We start from the raw sequence: 25,548 nt of genomic DNA, 5'->3' as shown, positions 1-25,548 counted from the left end.
CATAGTAAAAGTAGTATGGGTTTGGCTTGTTTTGTTGTTTTGGGGTTTTTTTAAAGTATGAATTGCATAAGGACTATATTCCTCCTCTAAGAATATACTTGACAGGTATGTTTCAAGAGCACTTTCTTGTCCCTGAGGATGATATTTATATCATCTAATTTCAGACACCCAGCTCATATAATTTACATCATTCTCTTGGAGGTCTCACTAAATAAACCTCAGGAAGTAAGCAATTCACATACCCTAAATAAGAACATGTCTAAGTGCACAAGGAAGATGTTGAAATTACTCTCTTAAGCATGAGATTATTTTTAGTATTTTGCTTTCACCCATTTCCCCAGCTATTAAAATTAGCTCTGTTAGTTCCAGAGTTTCTTAATTTTGAAGAGTTAAGCAACATATACAACATGGACATTCTTCCTCTCCACCTCTCCTTCTAGTGCTAGAGATATCTTATGAAAATGGTTTACTATGCATTTCAAAGATATCTTAAAGAATCATCAGAAATTGCCAATATCAGGGAAGCCAGACATAAAAAGAATAATTACACAAACCCAATGTGAGACCTTCCTTTCAAATTATTAATATCCTAGCAGGAGCTTTTATTTTGAAGGAGACCCTACTTGAGCTAGATTCCAGCAGCTTAGGCAAAAATGCAGGAGTTTGGGAAGCAGCAGGAATTGGGTCAGGGAAGGAGGGGGAGCACCAGGCTCATGCCAGTGGAGCACAACAGGCCAAAAGAATAGTACAGCTGGCCTTCACAACATCAAAAAATGCTGGTTGAGGGCAAGTCATATCTAGGTCTAAGTTTCTGTATTAACCAGTTCTTGGCTTACACTGACAGGTGGAATGTATGACCTCTGAGTTTCTTCTCTGAATGTGACACAGGAAGTAACAATCTTGTTCTAAGGAGCAACTTAATAATTCTAGTGTGCCCTAAAATGTCACAGTTCACTATAATACTGCACAATGTGAAAGCATTGCTGCCTTTTATGTTATAGAGAAATCTTTCCAAAAAATGCCTGATCTTACCCTTTTCCATTCCAGAAAGCTTTCAAAACCCAAGTAGATAAAGTTTAGAGCAGCTTGGTTTCATCTCATAGCTGTTCTTTGAGCAGGAGCTTTAATTAGAGAGTCTGTGAGCTTCCTCACAATGATAAACGATCCTCTGATCAGGTTAAATAACATTCAAATCCAAGAATTTTTTTAAAAGGAATATGCACCCCAGGACTACTTGATAAGGAAGCATAACTCCATAATAAATATCCAAATACTAGGACAATTACAGAACAACCCAATAATCAGTAACTCAAAGATTTTCCTCAAAGCCAAGTTAATAGTTCTGCCTGATTCACAAAGTACCTGTACTATAACACAACTCCAATATTTAAGCTTGTAGAAGTGAGGAGTTTTAAAACACACAGTGAAAAAATCTACTGAAAAGATTTCTACATACAACTTTTAATGAAAACTCAGAGAAAGTGCATGACCTAGCAGCAAGACTTTTTGGTTTTTCTTTGTTGTACAGCATTGGATTTACATGCAGCATTATTAAATGGTAACCTATCTAGACAATAACATATCTAAGATATAAGCATCATTTGAATTAAGTCCATTTTCACTAAGGCAATGAGTCAAAATTCCCCAATAAAAACTGGAATACAAAAATAGGAGTTTTAACTAACAAGCAACAAACACACACATTATATAATTATATATGGTCTGATCAAAACATTATGCAATAGAAAGTCCAAGTTCACGTATTACAAAATAAAATGAGGTAACAGGTACAAGTCATGGTTGACAGGAAACTGAAGACTTTCAAAGTTTGTCCCAGAAGAATCCACTTATATTTTCTTTCTTAAAATGTGTTTTATCAGCTTCTTAAGGTGTCAAAAATGGAATAAAGCTTGTTATAAGCAAATGTATTCCCTTCAAGAGTGAAAGAGCAAGTTCAACAGTTATCAAAAAAGCAGCACTTGCAAAGCTCACCAGATACACTATTCAGCCTTAGAATATAATTCAAATATTAAAACTGAATAGTTTTAATAAAAGTTTTAATTCTCATCGTGCATAGTAGACAATTCCTAGTCATGTGAAAACTTTAAAAGTCAATCTGTAGTAGTAAAAAAATTTTAGCAACTTTTTTCCTCTCCAAACCCCACTTCATAATCAACAGTTTTCAGTTGGAGAAAAAGACAAAAAAAAAATCACAACTTGAAGAATGTGGAAAATATTTTTAAACAGGAAATAAATCTGAGGAAACTAAATTTTACTTAGGAACAGAAATAAGAAGATAGAACAAAACTATGTGTATTTTTTAGTTTTAATTTAAATGTTAGATTTGATTACCTAGATTCTTCTAGAAGTCTTCTTGGACTAGCTGTTGTTCAGAAAAGGATTGAGCCGTGTCCCAGACAAGACTTCTAAAAATTCTAATGCCATTCCTTAGGCTACATTTTACTTCACTTGTTCTGGCAACATTTACCCATGACAGCAGTGCTCAGTCTATAGTAGGTTATAGGGTGTGGGAGTTCACAGTAATATTACTTCATTGTTCAACATTGATCATCATACATAGCTTAAAAAAAGGCAAGATATTTAATTACAGGAGTTTATCTTCGGTGCAAGACTTGTAACTGTTTCGTACATCTATCTCTCAAGCAGCTGATCTGAGTTACAGTGCTTGTGAAGAGCATCAGGACTTTCTAGATGAGAATTAAATTGAAGCAACTAGACTTCAGCATTGTAATGCTCAAAGAATATTAATGGAATTTTAGACGTATTCTAGAGAATGTTAATTTCAATTCTTACAACTATTTACAGAAATAACAGACATTTGAGTTCTAGTAAAACTCTAGTGACTCAAGTAATGCTGATTTTGGGGGTCAGAAAATAACTATAAATACAGAAGTAGTCTACAGTTATGTTGCTGAAATAAAAGAACTCAGCTATTATGCTAAGACCTAAGGGCCAGAAGAAAACATATCTGGCCAGCAAACACATAACAAAATCCAACTAAACATTTTTCAGGTGCGCATATCAAAAATGACAAGCAGTCATTTTTAATGACAGTAGGATATAAACTAAAGCACAACCTTCACATCTATAACTTCTGATCTTTTCCATTCCTGTCAGACTTCCAGTTCATACAAGGACATGAAACCCCTTACCTGTTTTGACACTAGCCCCCTTCAAAGCTTTACTCCTCCCTCTCCTCTGCTGCCAGAGGCACCTGGCTCTGCTGTGCTTGACAACCCTCTTGGCAACCACAGCTCTCACCCATGCTGCCACACAGAGCTGCTCACCTCATCCTGCATATCAAGCTACAACATTTGCCCCAGGATTGTGTGGGCTCCTTCTGTGTCACCCCACACCTGCTCCCATTGTGCTCCAACACACACTGAGGACCACACTTTTTCATTCTTCACACAATAAGTATCTATTGTTAATGCCAGAGCAGAATGAAGCTTTCCCATTGATCAAATAAACGAACTTTGCTATGGTAGTGTTATTTTTGTGAAGTGTAAACTGGCCTGGGTGACTCTCATGTGCTCTACAGCTAAACTCACTGCAGAGAAATCCACAGTGCCTTTTCTTCTGAAAAGCACCTAGAAATTGATCAGCAGTTTCAGGACTAAAAGTAAATAACTGAAAAGAAATGCCACAAACAAGACAACACTCAAATGCCCTTGCAGCATTACCCTCCTTTCCCAGAAGTGCTGACTAAACTTTGCCTTTGCTGAAATGTAGGATGCAGAAGGAAAAGGCTCAGGATCAGCAGAAGTTACCAGGGTGCACAACGAAAGGGCTCAGTTCAGCAACTCTCCTCCATCACACATGGAGTGTCACATACACACCACCTCACCAGAAAGGCAGGGAACAAGGGGAAGCATAGTTCTTTCCTGTACTCCTGCCACATGAGAAGTCCAGGTAGTCTCCAATAATTGGGGCATAAGGTTTTCTTTTTTTTTCCTTGTAAATCAGGGCAAGCAAACTACCTGCAGAGAGCATCCTTTTAGACAGCACGAGCAGCTAGGTGTGTCTACCTAGTTGCCAATTTATTATTATGAAAACCCTCTACAAAAATATGCCCATTTAAACAGGATTAACACAGTCCTGGAGGCTTTATTTTCCATCTTCTTTGTGCATGTGTTTCATGCATCTTTATTTATTTATTATAAATAAATAATACTTATTTATTTATAATAAATCCTTACCTATTCCAAAATTTACTTTATTTCAAGGAGGTTTATAAACTTGGCTTTTCTTCAGAAATAGTTCACTAACAAATTTGAAGCTACCATTAACAAGACACTGGTCTTTTGAGAATGAACAAGAAGTAAACCTCAAAATGCAGAGTTATTCTTGGAAGATTAATTCTAGCTACTGATATCTAACAGGACAAAAACATAAAACTAGGCACTCACACTGCAAACATTAAGTAGACAGAAGAATGCAATGCATGTAGAAGTTTTGTAAACTCTATTCCACATCATTAAAAGTGACAATAGGGTTTCAGAAGTTGTCTTCAATAATGCTTAGTGGAGACCAAAGTTAGTTACTACATTGGCATACCAGAAAACATATTTACATATGCAGAACCAAAGGGGACATCTTCAAATTATCATTTTTTTAAAAGTACAAATCACACTACTTATGTGTGGACTTTATCACAACTCCTTTTCACAAAAATATTGATAGAAAGTTTTGACACTTGAACAGTTTAAACAAACTTGTTACAGAACAGGGACAGATCTGCAACATTTGTAATACTCCTTCACCATGCACATAGCATTCTCACAATGCACCATTTCTTCTGAAATATATTATACATGCACTGGTGACAGTATAAAAATAAACAGAATCATTCTGTTAATAAAAATAGCATAAGAGTGTCTTCCCCATTTGAAAAATGCATATTAATTTTTTCCAGATGCTTAACAGTATTATTCTCTTACAAAAACTGAGATGTTCAGTTGGTTCACAAGTGAAGCCAATTTTGGTTTCACTTGTGTTCACTTTGAATTGCATTACATATCTTATGTGTTAATATTCCCCAAACTTTGATCAAGAGCTCTTAAACTCTACTTAGGCTGAATTACACAATACTTAAAAAATAAATCTAGTATTTCTAGCTGTGTTCTAGCTTTATTAAATGTTTCACTCACTCTCCATGGTCCCATTAAATTATGTGCTTTATTGAGAGTGACTCCTTTACAATTACTTCTAATAGGCAAGATATATTCACTTGTCACTTGTATAATTAAATAAAAAGTCCTGCATTTCTCAAAGAACAGAGCACAGCATTCCTAGTGCAAAAAACTAGAATTCAGTTTGAAGCAGTACTGCACTTCTCTTGCATTTTCAAAAAAAGTTGAAAAATTTTACAACTGTCAGAGGACTGTTCAATTAAAGCCTGCTTTAAACATCATAATCCAAAAATGCTTTAAGAGTCCCTTTTCTTCCAAGAACTTGTCAATGAAAGGTTGACATCCAGTCCCATCGGCCATTTAAAGAATGTGTACAGAAATCATTTAATTGGAATATCCTATAAAGCACGTAATTTTACTAAGAGCTCACACATTGAAATACTGATTCCTGTTAAAGGGACACCTACACTAACCAGTGTTCAAGGGCTGATTAAACAATAATGTTCCCCCAAATCTTATTCCAAGAGATTTTCTCATAGGGTTTTTTTTTGTTTTTTTTTTTTGTTTTTTTTTTTAAATAAGGAAAACTATTACTAATCAAAAAGTGAGTCCATTTTGGGGGTGAGAAGTGGGTTTGCTTTCCCTCCCCAAACAACATGGGAGAAGGTCCCTTTAACAAGGAAGGAGATAGGTATCACTTAATCAGGATGTGGGAATGGAATCTGTACCTATGGGTAAATGGCAATGCGTTCTGTGTTGGTTCAGCCCTTGGTTCTGAGTTCTGCGTCACTTCTGGCATCGCTCGCTCGTCATCTGTCCCGTTAATGCTTTCTGGAGTTAAAGGAGACTGAATGTCCCCTCCAGCTGATTCCTTCAGTGAAAAAACAACACATTAGAATTACAAACTGACCTGACCAGAAAGGTTATGTACATAAAAGCACTAACATTCATCTCAAACAATACACAAATTTTAGTTAGTATTAATACAGCGTTCAGATTTCCAGCATCCCTCATGGTCACATTTCGTCATATGTATCTAATACTGAAGTATATTATGAAAAGGTTAACATTATCTTGTACAAAACACAAGTGCCCTATGAATTCTTTGCAAGATCCTACCTTCCACTTATGACAGACCACTCTCTTACCTGTAATTACTTTCCACTCTCATTCTGATACATGCTGGGTGACTCCTGACACTCGGAATTCTTGTCTCATACTTTACATCCTAATGCAGTGAAACAAACAATTCTGGTATTTGTTTCAAAATCTAGCTTTTGTGCTGTTTATTAACCAAAGTGAACAGTGGGAGGGGCATTTGTGGTGTGCTCCCATGAAGCCACCTATATGTGTTCCTATGAGCCATCTATAAAGAGCACTTGTTCAGCAAAGTACAGGCAAAAAAATTTCATAGGCATGTTAGTGTGGCCTAGCTACTGCTGGCCGTGGTATTTTCTGGGGAGGGGAACAGTCCAGCTACACCAGGTATACACATAGCTATGGCTATTCAGTTGGACACCTGAAGAACTTAATGGCTGCCTCCCAGCAGAAGGCACTGCTATGGTCTTCATTAACCTTCCTAACACCAGTATGTACGTTTGTGTGTACATTTAAGTGTGAAAAAGAACAGAGCTGACAATATAAAGAGGTAAATAAATTATCCTATATGAATGGCATGGTTTTGTCTTCTACTACTACTACTACTACTATTATCACCATCCAATAGGATAGACAGTTTCCATTGGTAATAAATGAAAGGCTTTCTGGATCTTAAGGTTTTTCTTCTATTTTTTCTTCTCAAACTACATTATGTATTATAAAAAATTACACACCACAGTCTAAAAAATCTGCATAGCTTGTGTCTTTAAGATAAAATTCCTGCAACACTACTACTAGATACATAAAATCAGTCTACTTATTAAAATGCTTTAAATGCGAATGCACAAAAATTATTTCAATAGAAGGGGGAAAAAAGTACAAGTTCCATCTAGGTTTATTTTTCAGTAATGTACTTCCATAGACTTCTAATATGAATGAAATTCAAGTAACAAAAATTAAGGCAGAAAAACATCCCAGTCTGTGTAATAGCTAAAGGATCATGGCCTGCAAATTCATGAACACAAGAAACATCAGTTTCTAGTGCATTTCTCTTCCACAAAAAGTGAAGGTTAATCCGTGCTTTCACACATTCACAACTACCCCTGCCTGATAAGTAATTTATTTGCAGACAACTCTAATGGACCTGACTATGGACAACCCACCAAATATAAAAGAAAAAGCCACTTACACCGAAAAGATTTTTCAAAAATGTTTACAAATAATGTGTTCCCATTTTATATTAATCAGAGTAATCAAAGTATTTTAGAAATATTTTGTGAGATGTGCATCTGTAATGAAATTTTTATTGCATACCATTGTAACTTCATATATCTACTCCAGATTTTACAAAATTGTGGATGATGCTGTGGTATTTAGTGTTTAAACTAAACATAATAGTCGGGTATTCATGAAAAGACATCCTAAATTTCAACATCTTAAAAAAAAAAAACCCACAAGCCATTACTGAAGAGTCCTTAAAGGAAAACAAGCAGACATTACAGCACAGATCAAACCACCTTTTAGTGATAACAATAAGGAATGAAAAAAAAGAAGTCAGTGGTTCTAAAATTATGAACAAACAAAAACAAGTCCATCATGTTTAGTTATTGAGTATTGTCATCTCAGTAAGGATTCCATGCATCTCCCTGGCACAGCTATTCCCCATGGTGCTTCCCTGCTCTGGCTGGCAATGGCATAAATCTGCCGGCTACTGCCACCCTAACATGTATGAAGGGTGGCAATATTTGTTGCAATATTGTTGCAGAAATTAATACAATATTCCAGAACGTCTTCACAAGCTCTAAGTAGATTTTGTACTTCTACAGAGAAAAAAGACAAAATATTTATAAACCAGGATCATTTTGACAAAACCAGCCATTTCTTGCACTAAAAAGTGATTGCAAAACTTTTCAGGTAATAGTTATTCCTAATAGTTATTCCTAATAGTTTGCACAGGAAGCGCATAGAATCACAGGCTATTTTGATTAAATTACCCCACCCCACAATATCAGAAACAAAAAAAGGTCTTAATCTGAAATGACCAAGGTAAAAAAAAAACTATCAGCATACAGTCATCCTTAGAAAAAAACTAAGGCTCAGATGCCAAATGATTGGGGTGAAACCTCTCAAGACTGATGTGGTACAACTATAAACTGTACAAAATGCTCTACTTGGTTCTGTACTTAAACCTAATTAAGATTACTTTTAATTAAAAAAAAAGGGGTGCAGGTAGGAGGACATAATTATCAGGCTATTGTTTCATGCAGCTCAGTGAACACCAGATCTAAGTGTATGAGTATGGGGAAGCTTCTAATCGTGAGAAGACCGTGGGTTGTTTGCCACTGCAAGATCCATGAGTTTATGACAAGAACAAAACGATTCCCTGTATTACAAGGTGGATCTGGGAAATAGGAGGTGGCAGAGCAGGGGAGCCAATATTTCAGTTTTTCATATAAACATGGTAAGAGGATTGCAAGTTTTTATTACCTAAGGCTCAGTTAAATGGACACCAGATGGTATAGTTATGAGCATAGGTGGTCTTAGAAGTCCTGAAATAGGCAACTTATTTCTAGACCAAAGTCTTCAGATATTCCAGATATAGATATATTGTGTACAATTATACGAATCTGCCTTCATACAGATGGCTTAAAAATACAGGTTCTCTGACACAGAAACAATGTGTTACTCTTCATCTCAGGAAAGCCTAGTGCACTCAATGGACTTACATATAACAAAGCAGTATCTCTCTTCTAATTTGGTAGTCCAGGCCACTGTCTCTCTGAACAAGTGAAGTTCTCTTTATAGTTAAGGTAAGTGGTGATTTTATCTATTATCTGATATTCTGGGAAATTAAAGTAAAGCCTGCTGGTAGACAGGTGGAGAACAGGGAGTATTAAAGAAACAGGGAGAATGAAGAGTTTAAAATTAGCAACATCATTGCTTAGGGGGAAAGGAACTCCTGCTATTAAGTAACTGCAAATTAGGCTATGTATGGTTTTCTTTTTACTATGAGTTTCACACACACTAAAAAAAATGTCTGAAAAATATTCCACCAATGAAACAAAATATCAAAAACACCTACCGAACATCTACTTCCTGGCCATTGAGGCACTTTATAGGAGCAGCACCTTGCTAAAACACGTAACAGCTGACAGAATCAATCTAACATCAGTGGGCTTTAGGAAAAATTGCTCTGAAGTTTTAACATGGCTAGAGTCTGCTAAATATTTGAACTACAAATGCATACCAAATTTCTGAGGTATTTTTGCTGTTATCTCTTGATTTCTATCTCTCTGCAGTTTCCCAAGTTTTTGCATGGCATTCAGAATTGAAACTCACACATAGCAGAGGTATTTTCAGGCTTGCATCAAACAATAGCGAACAGCAAATGTCCTGTGCAGTGTTCTGTTACATTAGTTGTAGATATATTTCCTAAACATTCAGTCTGCATACTGAGGCAGAAAAGTGTACTTTTACTCTTCTAGAATTCTGTAGTAGAGAGGGTGGGAAATGTACCATATCCAATTCTTAAATTAATTGGTAAATAATACGGATGTTTTTTAAAGCTATACCAAGAGAAACAAAACATTCTATTTCAGTTTTAAACTTGATGTGTATATTTTCCAGTTTTGATGTGCAATATTTTCTTACTTATTACTAATTTGACACAGAAAGATATCTGCATGTCTGAGACAGCAGAGGGACACATTCTTTTTAATAACTGAGTTACCATTACAGAGTTCATATACTTCCCAATGCCCTTCCTATCAACACTGTCAAAGCGCCCTTAAAAAAGCCAGGTTCCTCCAACCAACACATTTACTGACCACTAAAAATATCTCCTTCTTCTTTCACTCTCCCCCTCTGTAATGGATCACCATGCAAAAGGGAAAGAAGAACTATAAAATGATTCAGAGAGACAACAATCTAATTGTTTGCCTAGCAGCCACCTGTTGGCAGATGACAAAAATGAGAGCAGGTGCTCTTTCAAATGTCTCTACGGTCCCACTTTCCCTCCCTAGTACCAAGAACCTATCCTCCTCCTAGTCATAAATCTGACTGAATGAGCTCAGTACCACAGAAGAGCTGGATGGAGTTTGCCAGGATGCCATCACTTCTTATCTGTTCTAAATTCTGAAGTTCTTGCTTTGATTCCCTTCTCTCTAGGGAACTAGTATGTGAAGACTACTATGCTCATGTGTCAGCACTTGCACTAACTGTATTACTCAGACTAACACAGTAGCTTATCAACACAGTGAAAAAGCCAAGAGAAGACAAGTAAGGCCTGAATGGGAAATTATTCCTAAGTGTGGGATAATGAAATTGCAGCCCTCAACAGGCATTATAGAATCACTCAGAGTAACATTTCTGTAACTGCCTACAGTATAAAATATTAGCTTTCAACTGTAAAAAGAACTCTGTACAGGAAAATGAACCACATCAATACCTCACACAGTTTAAGAGAAAGCTTTAGCCCTGATGAACTACAAGACAAAAGCTTCTTGTCTCTGAGTGAACAGCTCAAATTTATGTCCAAACCATGTAGTAAGTCACTCCATGTGACTTCTGAGTCCAAAATATTAATTAATGTGTCAAAAGAGAAGCATAATAATTTTTTGCCTATAACATCAAGTAACTAGAAGCCTGGATGAAGCACTTCACTGTTTCTGAAGTCAAGTGTATATTACTGACAAGTGTACAATATTGAAATACATACTTTCATTGTCTCTGTGGAATTTATCAGAAATTTAGAGACAGTAAACTCATAAAACTCCTTGCCTTATTTTTTTTCCATTTTAGTGAAGCAAGCAGTTTCCCATTAACAGCAAAAGCCAGCCTACCATTTGGGCAAAATGCCTACTGGGAAAACAACATGAGAGCTGTTCACTGTGTATGTTCTGATTTCCACTGACTTCTCTCGGTAGGACACCAGAGGTAGCTTTCTGGTAGCAATAAAACTATTTGTGCAGCAGGCTGCAAACTGCCTGCCACCCTTACTCTGTCAAAGAGCAGGAGCCTATTACAGTAAAAACCACTGAAGATACACTGATTCAATGAAAAGACTCCCCAGAAAAAAGGTTCAGTTTATTCAACTCAGGAATCCCTGCTGTAGTTTTTAAGCCTGTTGCATTCTCCAAGAGAAGGAATTGCCTGGAAGGAATTGTCTTCACTACTGCTTAAAACAAAACAAATAGCTAACTGACTCAAAAATCTTGGGCAGGGGGAATACAAGAGAGATGGGGCATAAAAGCCTCAAGGAATTTCTCTTTCCAAAGCAAATTCAAAGTATTAATAATTAGTTTTAGCCATAAGTAATGTAAATACGAATTTAGTAATGGACTGTCCAATTATGCCTAGATTAACTCAGTCCATGTTTTGAGATACCTTTTATAAACTCTTCCTGTACATCACGGGTAACTGTAACAAAACTCCAGAACAAGCATTTGAATCTATTGTCTTCCTTCAACACATCTCACAAGAGAAAACTACACAGTAGGAAATAAATAAAAATAGCTTGCTGTTTCAACCTTTATTGTTGGTGCAATGATTGTTCTGTAAAAGTTATTCACAGTGCACCACTTGAAGTTATGTGGATATAATAGGAAATAGTACAAAAAGTGTTTAGTATCATTCATTTACATAATCATGTTTATTCATTTCCTTGGGAAAGCTGAAACACAGGAATTAAAAAAGCACTCAATTTTATTTTAAAGCAAGTCCCTTTGACTTGTTTGCAGTAAATGTGGAAAGTATTTTTAAGACTTCTTGACACTCTTGCTGACCAATGAGAGGATTCACAGCAACTGAGAAATTGCCTCTTAATTTTTAGCACATATGTATGTAAGGAACAATACAGTAAGTAGCACAGACAAGAAGTATGATGCTTGAATCAGGCAGTAAGACTCACTTGAGAGGGTGTACTTGTTAGCTCCATCTTTTCATGAGATTTTTCCTTTGCTATTCGTGCAGCTTCTTTGAACTCCTGAAATTTTTCAGCAAACTGAAGGTACATATGTTTAAAGAATAAAAAAAAGAAAAGAGATAAAGAGTAGGCGTGAAATAATACATTACATGCAGAACAGAATGCTGTACTTTGTATTTCACAAAGTCAAATTCAGTTAGTAATTTTAAAAATTTTTCTTCTTATTAGATACTCACTTAAATGAGTTACACAGTGACATATCTTTCAAGCATAATACACACTCTTTACATGTCAGGAAAATGACAATGCAATGAAGCATGATCTGTTGCTGGTAGTTTAAAGAAACTCACCTCAGAGATGGCTAATAATAGGGACAAACTGCCTTGCATAGCTGTTTTCAGATTTAGGTTTTACCCTCCTCAAAAAACAAATAATCTGCTTCTGAAGCCCAATGCAGTCACCATGAGCCTCAAAAGCTTTCAATGTACTTCGTTCTTTCATGACTGAAACATGAAATTTTCAAATTTTAACTGCATTTATAATTTCAATAGCTAATTAGAAAAGCAACAGTGAAATACTGTGTTTATCTCTAGAATGTTCACTGACATCAATCAAGGTAAAGAACAAATTCATTGAACTAGAACTGCCTATACTGAACACTAAATCACAAAATTGCACACGGAAATGCTGTATGAGGTTTCATTTCTATGATACATGTATCTCTTCCAGAAAATATCTAGAGTAGCAATTAAAAAAATATATGCCCCCTTAAACCTAAAAGGTTAAATTAATTAGTTAAGAATAGGGCCTGGATCTTTGGCTAGAAAAAAAATTGGCTTCACAGTTCTCATCTTTCCACTACACTAATTGCTAGAGTAGCCACACATTTGTTTTTGTGTCCTACTGCTTTTATACAGAACATTATCTTAACATAATCAGCTTAAGAGTGAAATGATTTTGCAAAAATGTCAGAAGCTTCTCCAGGACTTTCTAAATCTCGCTGGCAGCAGCATATGAAGAAATTATTTTGCACTCAATGTATATACAAGGTACAAAGGCTACCTTTTGTATGGCACAACCTCACCAATTATTTTCAATCAGAACTTCATGCAAGATCTTAAAAACCTTACTGTCTTTAAACCTTTTTCTAGTAGGCTACTAGTATCTGAAGAAATGTAATTTCTCTCCACTTGTATCCTGCATTTCATTTGTTACGTTGTTTGAAAGCTTATTTTTCCTGAAAGTTTAATCCAGCATCAAAAAAAGTCTCAGAACAGATAATGAAATCGGCAACAGATCACCAGAACCAGATAATACTTTTTTAAGACTTGTGCCTAAAGCTCAAAATTTCATGGGTAACCTATTGTTTAAATCAGCCTTAAGACCAGAGAATTATTAGATGGCAAATATGACACTGAGGTTTGGAATAAATGGCTGAAGACAAAGGCAGTAAATATGACAGCCAAAGAAAAGCTTTTTAAAAAATCATAGATCAATAGAAAGCATTCTAAAAAAGGGTGAAAAAGCCCAATTTGGTTGAGACTTTCACAAATTTTCTAGAATTCCCTGACACAATCAGGTGATGGATTATCTATCTCCCAATAAAATTCCTGAATAACAAAGATGAGGTCCCATGGTATGACAGAAGTTGTTTTCTGGAAGATCACGTTTTTGAGGAAAAGAAGAAAAATTGCGCATGAAGACTACAAAAGGCTGCTGCCAGTATCCATGGTGGCACTTTCCATCTAGCACATTCTTTAAATGTTAAGAAATATATCATGTCAGCCAACTTAAGAGGGTAAGACAGCAAACCCTAAAAGAAGTATTTCTTCTTATACATCAGAATACTACCAAATGTATAGAAATATTCTCAATTTTTCCTGAAAGTGAAAGGACATTCTGTTTCTCCTACTGCAGCAGCAGCAGCAGGAACTCTGCTTGCAAATCATGGTCCTGTGAGCATCCTCCAACACGTATCTTTCAAATATTGCCAGCTTCTGATGGAGCAGTCTTGAGATGAATTTTTGATCTAACACTGAGAAAAGGCCTAGTGAACAGAAATTAGCGTTTAATTAATTTTCCTCTATACTGTTTCTATGTAAAGTTGCTTAGAGTGCCATTACTTTTCCATCAGACAGTCTCACTCCACTAATTCCTATTCACAATAATTGTACAGAAAGGAGGTTGCCATTGTTGCACTCTACCCTAGCAATTAGTTCAGAAGGACAGGGGCAGATGAACAAAAAACAAATAGTACAACATCAAACATGTATTATAAGATATGCAGACAATAATGTGAGAATAAACGGTTTATCTCCTGCGATTATTTGCATCATTAAACTGTGGAAATTGGTCACAGAGTAGATCAACTTTTTTTTGTGGTTGCAGGCTGCCTTTTGCTCCCTGGAATTTAAAACACTTAGAATCCTAAAGTGCTAGCTGTATCAGAGTGCTCTGGTAAACCTGGCTATGATGCACAGAAGCAAGAGTAAGAAATCTGAGGGAAAGACAAAACAAGAAAAAGAATATAGACACAATGTCTCAAAAGTTACAGGGAAGGTCTACTTCAGCTCTTCTGATTCCCAACCAAACATACCTACCAGCTCCAGTGGCTGAACAGCTTCTAATCTAAAGAAAAGTTTTCTTTCCCCGTCAATATGTTTATTTAATTTTTTAAATGACACAAAAAATTTTAATCTTTAGGAATTCCAGTAGCAACAACTGGCAATTGCAACTCAGATGAATATAAGTTTAATAATTAAGATATAATACAATAGGAACAGTATGACGAAAAGGGCCCAAAGATCCATCATAAACTTCAGAAAAGGTCAGTGACTCTGTATTTTTCTTAATAAATTTGCTTATTCTCCATGAAACAGCCACCTGAGTAACTGCTCAGCAAAAAAAGAAATTAAGAAAAAATGTCTACTGTAGCCTTTCAGACTAATTTTTCAACAACAATATAGAGTTTTATGTCAAATATATTTAAAAGTCTAGACATCTGCTTGAGGGCAGTGAAAAGAATGGGATTGAAAGAACTGTAATTAAAAAGGTGACAGAGGGAGGGCAAGTAAAGAATTGAGGATAAAGCAGATTAAGAAAAATCCAACATATTTTCACTGGCAAGGATTACCTAGAGTTTGAAGTCAGGCAAACAGAGTATGCATGACTACAACAGGATGCTTTGCCTTCAAAGAACCCTCTGTGAATAAGAAAAACAAGCTAGTCCATAAGAGTAGTAAACTAGATTAGCATTCATGCTGAAGCCATTGAAATATTAAGAAAATTTATTACCATGTTGGTAAGCAAGTGTTCTAGGACATACACACCAAATTAACTGATGAAGTTTCCAAATTCACTGAAGCAATATAGGTGCACAAATGGATATGCAATACCAGAATATGTTCTGTGTTCATGTTGCTTTGTGGAAAGGAAAACCAACTGATTATGAAAGGAAGAAATCTTATGAGTTTGATGCTTGCCCAAATAAAGTATCTGTGCTGGGTCCCATTTTAATGGTTTTCTGGCAGGCCATGCTTATCCTTGGATAGTGACAAATACTTTCTCAAAAGGGCTGCTATGATTACTCTTCCTTCAAACAGCTAGCCACCATTATTCCTTCCTGAAACATGTATTTCTCTTATTGTACTTGGATGTCCAAATCTTTTCTTTATTTCAAATATGAAAAAATTTCTGCTTAATAGAAGCACAAGTTCTTAAACTGAACTGAAATTCCAAAAATCCCACTTGCACAGGTTTCAGGACTCATCTACCAGGGCAGTAACAAAAACAACAAGTAATGTAGAAAGGATGCTCAGAGGATCTATGCAATCAGTTTGAGAAACAGAGATTACTGCTTTTCTTGGAATGAGGTCTATTTCCTTCCTGCAGAAGTAGACTAGAAAAGAAACTCATGTATGGCACATACTGCTTTAACAAACATTTCAACTTTTACATTCTAGTAGAAAATGTATTTTCTTTTACAGTGAATATATTTCCTGCTAGCTTTACTTTAAGGCAAACTTTGAAATAACAGTAATTTGATGTATTACATAGTAGAAAAGTGAAAGTGAATGTAGACTAAAAGTAAAAATGCATCTGAAGACTACCAGCAGTTTCTTTCTAGGAGAACTATATACACAAGAAACACCAAATTGTTTACTTCTTTAACTTCTATCCAGATTTTTTCTAAAGAAAGTTTGCAGATTTCACTCTTGTGGTTTTACATCATAAGGACTGATACAGAACAGTTTTTTGTAAATTATTTAAAAATAACAACAGTAGTGAGTACTGAGTCAAGATATAGTGAGCAGGAACAAAATACATTTAAGTAGCTTCACTAGCTGAAGAGTCACCACTGGACATACTTACTTTTGAAAGGTGATGCTCAGATGAAAATCCCAAGCCATAAACTGTATTCGCCCTGCTGTCTGCCCACTGGCCAAACTTCTGGGATGTTTTAGTAAATGTCATGTTGGGGGTGATGGTGCTGTTTATTATTGCCTGAAAAAGGTAATAATTGTAAAAAATGGGCATCATGATTTTTATTTTTTTAAGGCAACTCATAAATGAAAATGCCAGTATTGTAGGCAACTATCTGAATATACTGGATGAGACACACACTGGGAACTAGGAAACAGTTTCTAATTCAATCCCAGCTAAAATTGCAAAGGCATATTTTTGCACACATTGTGTAAAAAGAGAAAAAGCTGGGGAGGGGAGCAGGTTTCAATTCACAGTTGCAAATAGTCCTTTAAAGTTTCCACATATAAGGACCATCAAAGTCCTTTTTTGTCGCACACTTGTATTTCTTCGTCCCCTAAGGCAGTGCCTCTCAAGTTGCCTGTCGACTCCACTGTTGCTCTTCCCCATCCCTGTTGCATGTGAGATTCTCACTGAAAAACACTCAATAAAACAAAGAAGCACATTTTCTTTTTTAAATTTCTGTTCTATAAGAGTCTGTTTCCTTTACACACATACGAGCAAGGCTAACAACGGCAGGGTCATACACAAACTACAGAAGTGGAGCTACTCTTGTTATAATTTTTCGTCTCTAGTTCTTGTTCTGGCATTTACAGGATGCAAGAATATCATCCTCCAGCATTTAACTTCTGATAATAAAAACATGAAATGCAATTACATACAGGTGGTATGCTGGTTCTGCTAAAAGCAACTGAAGAAGCTTCACTGTGGGTTTCAACAGTATTTCCGTCACATTAAAGAGTACATTTGTGAAGTGCAAACTGTATATAACACTATGTGGTGTGAAGAACATAACACTATTTTCTTAGGATGGTGACTGAGAAACTTTAACATCACAGGGACCAAGTACTGCTCTCTGAAGGCCAAGATCCTCTAGAAGTCAAAATCAGTCTATACTACTTAAATGATATGGACTTCTGGATGGATACTGAAACAAGTAGTTATTTAAAGGAGTTTACTTCACACCCTTTGCTTTTGCTAAGATACTTGGGTACCACTGGAGCACAGCTACCACCAAATTAAAATTTTCTATGAATTCTACAGGGCAAGACTGAAAAAATTTAAGTTGAGAGGCCAGCCAAGCTCACAAACAGCATCCATGTTCACACAGTTATTCTCAGATGAAGTGGTGGAGAGGAGTATTGCAAGGAAGTCCGAATGTTGTATTGCATCATGTAGAATACAAGCTAAGATACTGCAGCACAGATAAATTTAACAAAACTCTTTCTTGATTGTCACCCTGATTTTTTTCAGCCTTCTGATGTTTGCATTTTTGTAGTGGATTTTCTTACAGATTTTCATGTAAACAAAGTGATATTTTGTAAACTGTTCTTTTTGTTTATCGGTCCTCCCTTGAGGAGGGACAACTGATGGACTTTTAGTTTGACCAGTGGGGTTGGAGAGGTGTCAACCTTCATCCTCCAATCTTTGGTTATTGTCCAAAATCTACATAAGCCAAAGTAGAAAATAAACTTCCCTCTTTTTACTCTGATGACCTGTGTGTCATTTATTTCATATCCTATAGCAACACTTGGTGACTTTGGCAGCTTCACTATACTCACATTAATGAAGATGAGCAAATCTGAAGATAGCCAATTCTTTCTGATAATTTTTGCCTCTAAATACAAATTTTGCAACTCCTTGAAAATTCTGGAATGCCATCTGAGCCAAGAAGCCTCATCAGATCAAAGACAGGATTTGCTGTGTAACCAGAAAATGGAGAACCATCTCCAGCACTGCTTGAAAGACATCCCTGAGATTTTCCTATAGAAGCTGCTCAGTGAAGTCACTAGTACACGAAACATTACTCTCCTTTATTTAGGCAAAAGGTTCGGAGCTCAAATAAAGACATCAGACTCCACCTGCACAACGACCTCCAACTGACCACCTAGAAAAGAGCTGTCTATAGCACACAGGACAAAAGAGAGAATGTGAGACAGGACTTCTCAGAAAAAGGTGTCCTGGAACTTTTTTTTATTTGTATGCTTCTTGTCTTCTTTCGCACTGTTAGCGGTTGGAAGCCCACTTTTGAAATAACCAGGAAGCCCAGAACAGAGCTGTGCAAGTTCATTTAATGCTCCTGCTTCCTGTGGAAGCTGTAAACAGTAATATGTTTGAAATTAAATATCCTGAGGACTGTGTAGAACAGATTCTTCCTCCCAGCATGAGCTCTAGCTATGTTGCCCAGCCTGCTTAAGCCCAGGCCCATCCTTTGCTTGATTAATTGAAACTTGCATCACATATTTGAGAGTGCGAGTGTTATGTCATGGACATAACTTCCTCAGTTCAGAAGAAGACTCCAATGCCAGAGAGCTAAGGCCTCCAAGCAAAATAAGGTATAAAGCCTTCACAGCTGCCATTTCCTGCAGTGACCGCAGCATAGCAGGTTGCAGCTTAACCCAGTCAAAAACCTAGGAGAAATGCTTCTGCTGACCACATGACAGGCTGCAGAATGTAGAACGTTAACAAGGTGCCTGGTCCAGAATGGGATAGCTTTTCTGACAGCAGTCTGCATTTAGACTGAGTTATGCTCACTGTCAAACTGTTTTCTTGCAAGAGAGAAAGGTAGGAAGAAAACTTTTTAAAAATAATTGTGTTGAGAGAGAGCTGGCTGTGATTCTTCCCTTTATTTTCCAAGAGAGAAAAATAAAGAGGCTTCATTTCAGTAAGCATCATTAGTCCAGAGACTGGGGAAACTACATTCAGATCCCAGGGATTTTTGTTTGTTTGGTTTTGGGCGGATTTTCTTTTTTTTTCGTTTTTGTTTGTTTGTTTTTTAAAAGCTCTTTCACTGAATTTTCAAAATTCACAAGGAAATCAAGGTGTTCTATCTTCCCTAAATGGAAAGCCTTGGTATGCTAGGTCTCTCACATGCAAAACTATGCTTTTAAAAAGTGTAATGCTAGAGCATCTTACAAATACAGTCCAGTGTCAGATACCTCTGGAAAGAACTAGATACCAAACCTTCAAATATTTAGCTTAAAAAAGCCATTTATTTTTTAAATCAGAATTTATAATTAAGCCTTTCTTGTCCATTCAAATAGGTACTGCTTTAACTGCTCTCTTCTAAGCTAGATTTCACTGCAAAGTTATCAGCATAACAAGTGTCAAATACTTCATCAACTTTTAAGAATGTTGTTTCCATAAATGAACAAGAAGATCTTAAAAACAGAACAGAGTCAATCTGACAGGAAGACATTTAGCTTTTGAAGAAAACTGATTTAGTTATCTTCAGGCTTTTTTGGAATTATAAAATAGCTTTCATGTTTCCCTTTCATATTACTTTAGCGATGAGAAAATAGGGCATGTGTCTGAGCTGTTCATTTTACCAACTGCAAACCCAACAGCTGCAAGATATATAGTAGTGGTCAAATACGATTTCATCTTCTGCTAAAACTAACAGCAATAATAATTTAAGACGTAGACCATTTTAAATTCTTCAAACGAAAATCACTGAACACTTGTGTGTACAAGTCTTAATTAAAATGTGTACTGAGCATTTAAAAGATTGTCACTTTAAAGTGAGACAGTGATTAAAATAACAAGACCATCTGCAGTAAAAATGATGGGAAACTTGACTGAGTAATAATATATGCAAGGTTCATAGAACCTGCAGACGAAGAAACTACTATTTTCCAGAGTCTTCTCTTGTTCTAGATGAATATAAAATTTCAAGCTTGTTTTCCTGCTTTGTATCTGTGAAAAAAAATTATTGGAGAGCTAACTAGCATAGTTAGAACTACACTATACTTGATCTGCTTCCTTTTCTCAGAGATGGAGAGAGACAAAATGGAAAAGACAGTGGGACTCAGAATAATCCTAAAGTCTGCCTGTACTGTTACTGAAGAGATAATGGAAGCTTTGTTCCATCACCCAGGAGAAAGAAGTAGTAAAACACATTTTTCCAAGGAACTCTAAAATTAGTGCATAATTAATGAGAACCAAAAACTATAGCAACAACTGCTCAATGTTGTCATGCCATACTACATAAGAAATCTTGTTTTTCAGGCTTTCTCTCAATTTTGGTACTGGTAGGAGAAAATGATCATATAAAAGATATTTACTCAAGAAGTCAGAGAAACCAGATTCAAATTCTATTAGATTACTTGCATCAAGATTTCTCTGCCATGGGCAACAGGGCTCCAAATATTATGCATGACTATAAAATATATAGCCTGTACACCTGAACATCTTATGGTCCTAGAACATTTTTTGTAGTCATGATAGAGGTACATGCATCATATCTGGTGTGAGATATTTCAAGAGAAGACTGGAGCTTCAGAAAACATTTCACAAAATGCATTAGAAGTGAGAGTTGCATCTGTAGGAACGGTCTTGGCTAAATCAAGCTCAAATAAGGAAAAAAGCACCGCTCTTTCAAAATTAGCCAAAGACTCCATAAGCAAATTCAGGCTGGAAACTGCAATGCACAAGAGGGGAACGAAGATCATGTCTTTAAATGTCCTTTTGTTTTCAATAAGAAAGATACAATGACTCTCAGATAATCAGGATAGGAGTTAAATTTCATCCAGAAATATTTCTGAAATGCACCAACCTACAGAGAGAGAAGGGTGTAGGACAGAAATAGGATTACCATTCAAATCTGAAGTATATGTCTCTCCAACATTCCTTACTGCAGTCTAGGTGAATTTATGTGTGAGCTGCCTTTACTTACTGACTTACTGCTCAGCACCTGAGAACTGAGCACATCATCCACTCCACCATACAAACCCAAGGCATGCTGTAAACCCCACCAGCACTCAGGTATACAATAAAACCTGGCTGGATCTATTCCCTCTGAGGGAGGGGTATGGCAGCTTTAAAACCAGTAGGATTTGACAAGTGTTTTTGGCAACTGGCAACATGGATATTGTCAGCAGTGTTACTGCCACTCAGCTATATGCCATATAATAAAGTCTCTCTCTGGGTGCACTCAAAAATGCTTTATATTTACATTTAACTCCTTGCATATACCATATTGTATATAAACAGACATGCTTAAAAAAAAAAAAAAAAAAAAAAAAAAAAAAAAAGATAGGGTTTTAAGAAAAATAAAAGAACTCTCTGGGAATTATGCTGGAAACCCACTTAAAATTCTTCCATGTGTCCCTTCTGATATTCACTTGTATATGTTTCAGAGCATTCTTTCATATTGAAAGAACGGGATTCTCTTAACCATGACTGGGATTCTAGATCTTCATCGAAGACTTGGATGAAAACATTATTAGGATTACAGCACTCACAGAGTAAATAAAAGTGATGAACTGCATTATCAATATACCTTGCCATTAGTACTGGATGCAAAGGGAATGCTGCAGTAGACAAAAGAACAACTATATAGATGAACAACTACTTTACAGTTTAATTCAGCAGGCACTCAGCAGGAGCTGCAGCATCAGGATGACAGCAGAGGAACACCAGCGGATGTCAGAATAAGGATTCTGTATTTTCTCCAGATCAGTTAAAGCACTACATTTTGTAACTGGTAGTCTTGACTTCACACATCATCTAGTTCCAATCTCAGTGTCCTTATTAATAAATCCTGACTCAAAAGGTATTTTATTATTTGACAAATTAATTGGATCATTCGAAGGATGAGAATGAAAAAAACAAAATAAAACCTAAAGCTGGTAGGCTTTAGAAAAGAAAAGAAAAAATCTGGTAGGCTCTGATATCATCCTCAGCCACATGAAGCAGAGATTTTTGACAATGAGATCAATTTCTAAATATTTCTTTGGGATAGAATATCTCCTTTTACATTTAAAATATCAATATCCAGGGTATTTTAAAAAAATACAGGGTAAAAATTTTCAGCTTTCAGTAAGCAGTCATAAAATCTCCGTGAACACCACCATGCTCGTGAACACCACCATACTCAGTTAAAATACTTTTAACAGAGTAGTTTGTTTCCAATCATTGTGAACTGATGCATTTCCAAAGGGTTTAAATTAAAGTTTCCTGAAAGGATCCAACCCTTGATTACAGTCTGTATATCTTTAATGCCCTTAGTGTAGAGTTTTCTGCTACACTGTTTGTGAAGTTACTGTTTTACAGCAATGTCAGTAGAAATGGTCAAGGACTCTCTGCACATCAAATTAATTTCTTAGACAACATGTTTTACAACAGCAGTAGGTAAGCACAATATCCTTTCTAGTTAAAACAGAGGAAAAAAACAAATCAAACCAACAAACCGAAAAAAAATCCCCGTTAAAACCAAACCAACTGAGTCTAGATAAAAGCTTACCATTTATTAGGCAGGCTTTATTAGGAGGCAATCCTCGCATTCTCTACAGCAAAAATTGGAAATTACATAACAAAGGATTTACTAAATGATTATGGCCACTGAACAGATGTCTTTCATAATGCCGAAGCTAATTATATTGATACAGGACTGAGTTACAGAAATGAAAACAAATTATTGTAACCCTATTTGTACTTTTTGTACAATTATTTGCCTTTTTAGCCTCCTCATAGCATTAACCAAGGAACATGTCATCACTTCTATTCAGCAATAGTTATTGAAGTCAATATAACCACACAGAAAACAGAATTTACGAATAAACACATAAAACATATAATGAGGCAACGTCACCTTTTCAAAACGTCAGTAATCTGTTGGTCAGATAATGATACAAACATCTGAGAAGAACTAACATCAGACAAGAAAATACTAACAAAAATGTTCCAAACAACTAGGTTTTCTGAAATAAAATTTACCTTTGAGCCATCCAAACTGATTATCCTGTAGACATTTCTTGTGCTGTCATAGAAGTAGGACACAGTAACAGCATGCTTGCTGGTGGGAACCCAGTTCTTCTTAGTGTTTGGGTCAATCTGGAAGACATGAGCTCGGGTGCTGAAGATGGGTTGTTCCCTGAAGGACAGAGAGAAGAAGTCATAAATCCAATTTGTATATACTATCATTGCACACAAGCTATCTGCCAGTTATGCCTATTTGGATGTACACAAGTTACTCTGCATGATAAACCTTGCCTGATGACTTCTGCATGTGTTGCTGTGTAGAGCAGGTAAGCTTATTGATACATATATGCAAAAAAATGCAAGTCTTCTAAGGCAAAAATCAGCATCCAGTTACGGAGTCAGATAAACACAGACATCTCTAACAAGGATTCAGCACCATCCCATCTCCCCAGCTCTTCACTTCCCATCTACCCCTTTAAACTAGATGTCATTAACACCTGTGTAACTCCTCTCATTACACTGCACACTGCAGAATGTGCATAACTTCAAGTCCACTTCTTCTCCAAAATCTTCTAATACTTTGATTATTCTCAGCAATTTTAGGCTGCAATCCGGATCTGAACTGGCTGATCCAGTGCAATTACTCTAAAACTAACACTAATTAAGGCTGGGATCATGTGTTGTGAATCCTTCATTTGTTAGCGCTTTACACCTTAAGGTATTTATACCAACATTAAATAATGTATAAAATACATCTTAAATTTTAAGTTGCATAGGAAATAAAATTATATGAGGCAAAAGTTATAATCCCTTATTATAATTTAGAATTTACAATTTTTTCCCTTCATGACCACTACCAGGACATATAGCATTGCACAGAAATCTAAAACCATTTTAATAGTACTAAGCTGAAGATAAAATGGCATTCTACAACAAAGCGACTATATCAGTGGACAAGGGGAGGGCTGTGGATGTCAGTTATCTGCAGTTTTTTAAAGCCTTTGACTTTACAGGTGCCTTTAACATCTCTCTAGATTGGAAGAGATGGATTCAATGCATGGACAGTTGGGTGGATAAAGAACTGGTTGGACTGTTGCATCCAGATTAATCGCAGTGACTAAAGGCTTAGAGTCCCAATGGACATCTGTTTTGGTATGTTTATCAATGACATAGAGAATGGGACCACTTGCACCCTCTGCAAGTTTGCACTTGACCCCAAGCTGAGTGGCACAGCTGACACACCTGAAGGACAGGATGCCATCCAGAGGCACATGGACAAGCTCTGGGAGAAGGCCCATGGGAATCTTATGAGGTTTAAGAAGACCAAGGGCTGGTGCTGCAGTTGGGTCAGAGCAGCCCTGGGGCCAGCACAGGCTGGGGATGGACAGATCACAGCAGCCCTGCCCAGAAGGACCTGGGGGTGCTGCTGGCTGAGAGGCTGGACATGCCCCAGCCATGGCACTGACAGCCCAGAGAGCCAAACGTGTCCTGGGCTGCATCCAGAGCAGTGTGGGCAGCAGGGCCAGGGAGGGGATTGTGCCCCTCTGCTCTGCTCTGCTGAGAGCCCACCTGCAGGGCTGCATCAGCTCTGGGCTCCCAGCACAGGAAGGACATGGCTTTGCTGGAGTGAGGCCAGAGGAGGCCACAAAGATGGTCAGAGGAATGGAGCACCTCTCCCATCAGGGAAGGTTGAGAAAGTTGGAATTGTTCAGCCTGGAGAAGAGAGGCCTCTGGGGAGACCTTATAGCAGCTCTAAGTATCTAATGGAGGGCTACAAGAGAGCTGGTAGAGGGACCTTTTCAGCAGGGCATGCAGCGATAGAACAAGGGGTGATGGCTTCAGACTGAAAAAGGGCAGGTTTAGGTAAGATATTAAGAGGAAATTCTTTACCACGAGGATGGTGAGACACTGGAACTGGCTGCCCAGAGAAGATGTGGGTGTTCGATCCCTGGAATTGTTCAGGGCCAGGCTGGATTAGGCATTGAGCAAAACCTGGTCTAGTGAAAGGCGTCCCTGCCTATGTAGCCAGGTTGTGATTAAATTACCTTTTACTTCTCTTCCAATTCAAACTATTCTATGATACTGTAGCTGTCAGTTTAAATTTAGCTACATTTTAATGACATATTGATTCCATTCTTTAAGGAATGCTGCCATCAAATCCCAAAGATATTAAGTATCAGGACTTTAGGT

At 36.7% G+C, this 25,548-nt stretch overlaps 1 protein-coding gene across 1 annotated transcript in view; it reads right to left on the bottom strand.

The window, feature by feature from the left end:
- The window catches only part of HOMER1 (homer scaffold protein 1), an 85,570-nt gene that overhangs the window by 38,546 nt on the left and 21,476 nt on the right, over positions 1-25,548 (bottom strand). The window contains exons 2-5 of the mRNA XM_066338894.1: positions 23,374-23,530; positions 16,546-16,677; positions 12,160-12,252; positions 5,882-6,024 (exon numbers count right to left, since the gene is read on the bottom strand). Coding sequence (XP_066194991.1) covers positions 5,882-6,024; positions 12,160-12,252; positions 16,546-16,677; positions 23,374-23,530 — 525 coding nt within the window. The remainder of the gene's footprint in view (positions 1-5,881; positions 6,025-12,159; positions 12,253-16,545; positions 16,678-23,373; positions 23,531-25,548) is intronic.

This window comes from Sylvia atricapilla, chromosome Z (assembly GCF_009819655.1).
Source record: "Sylvia atricapilla isolate bSylAtr1 chromosome Z, bSylAtr1.pri, whole genome shotgun sequence".
Taxonomy (NCBI): Eukaryota; Metazoa; Chordata; class Aves; order Passeriformes; family Sylviidae; genus Sylvia; species Sylvia atricapilla.
This window is presented reverse-complemented; position numbering and strand designations above follow the sequence as displayed.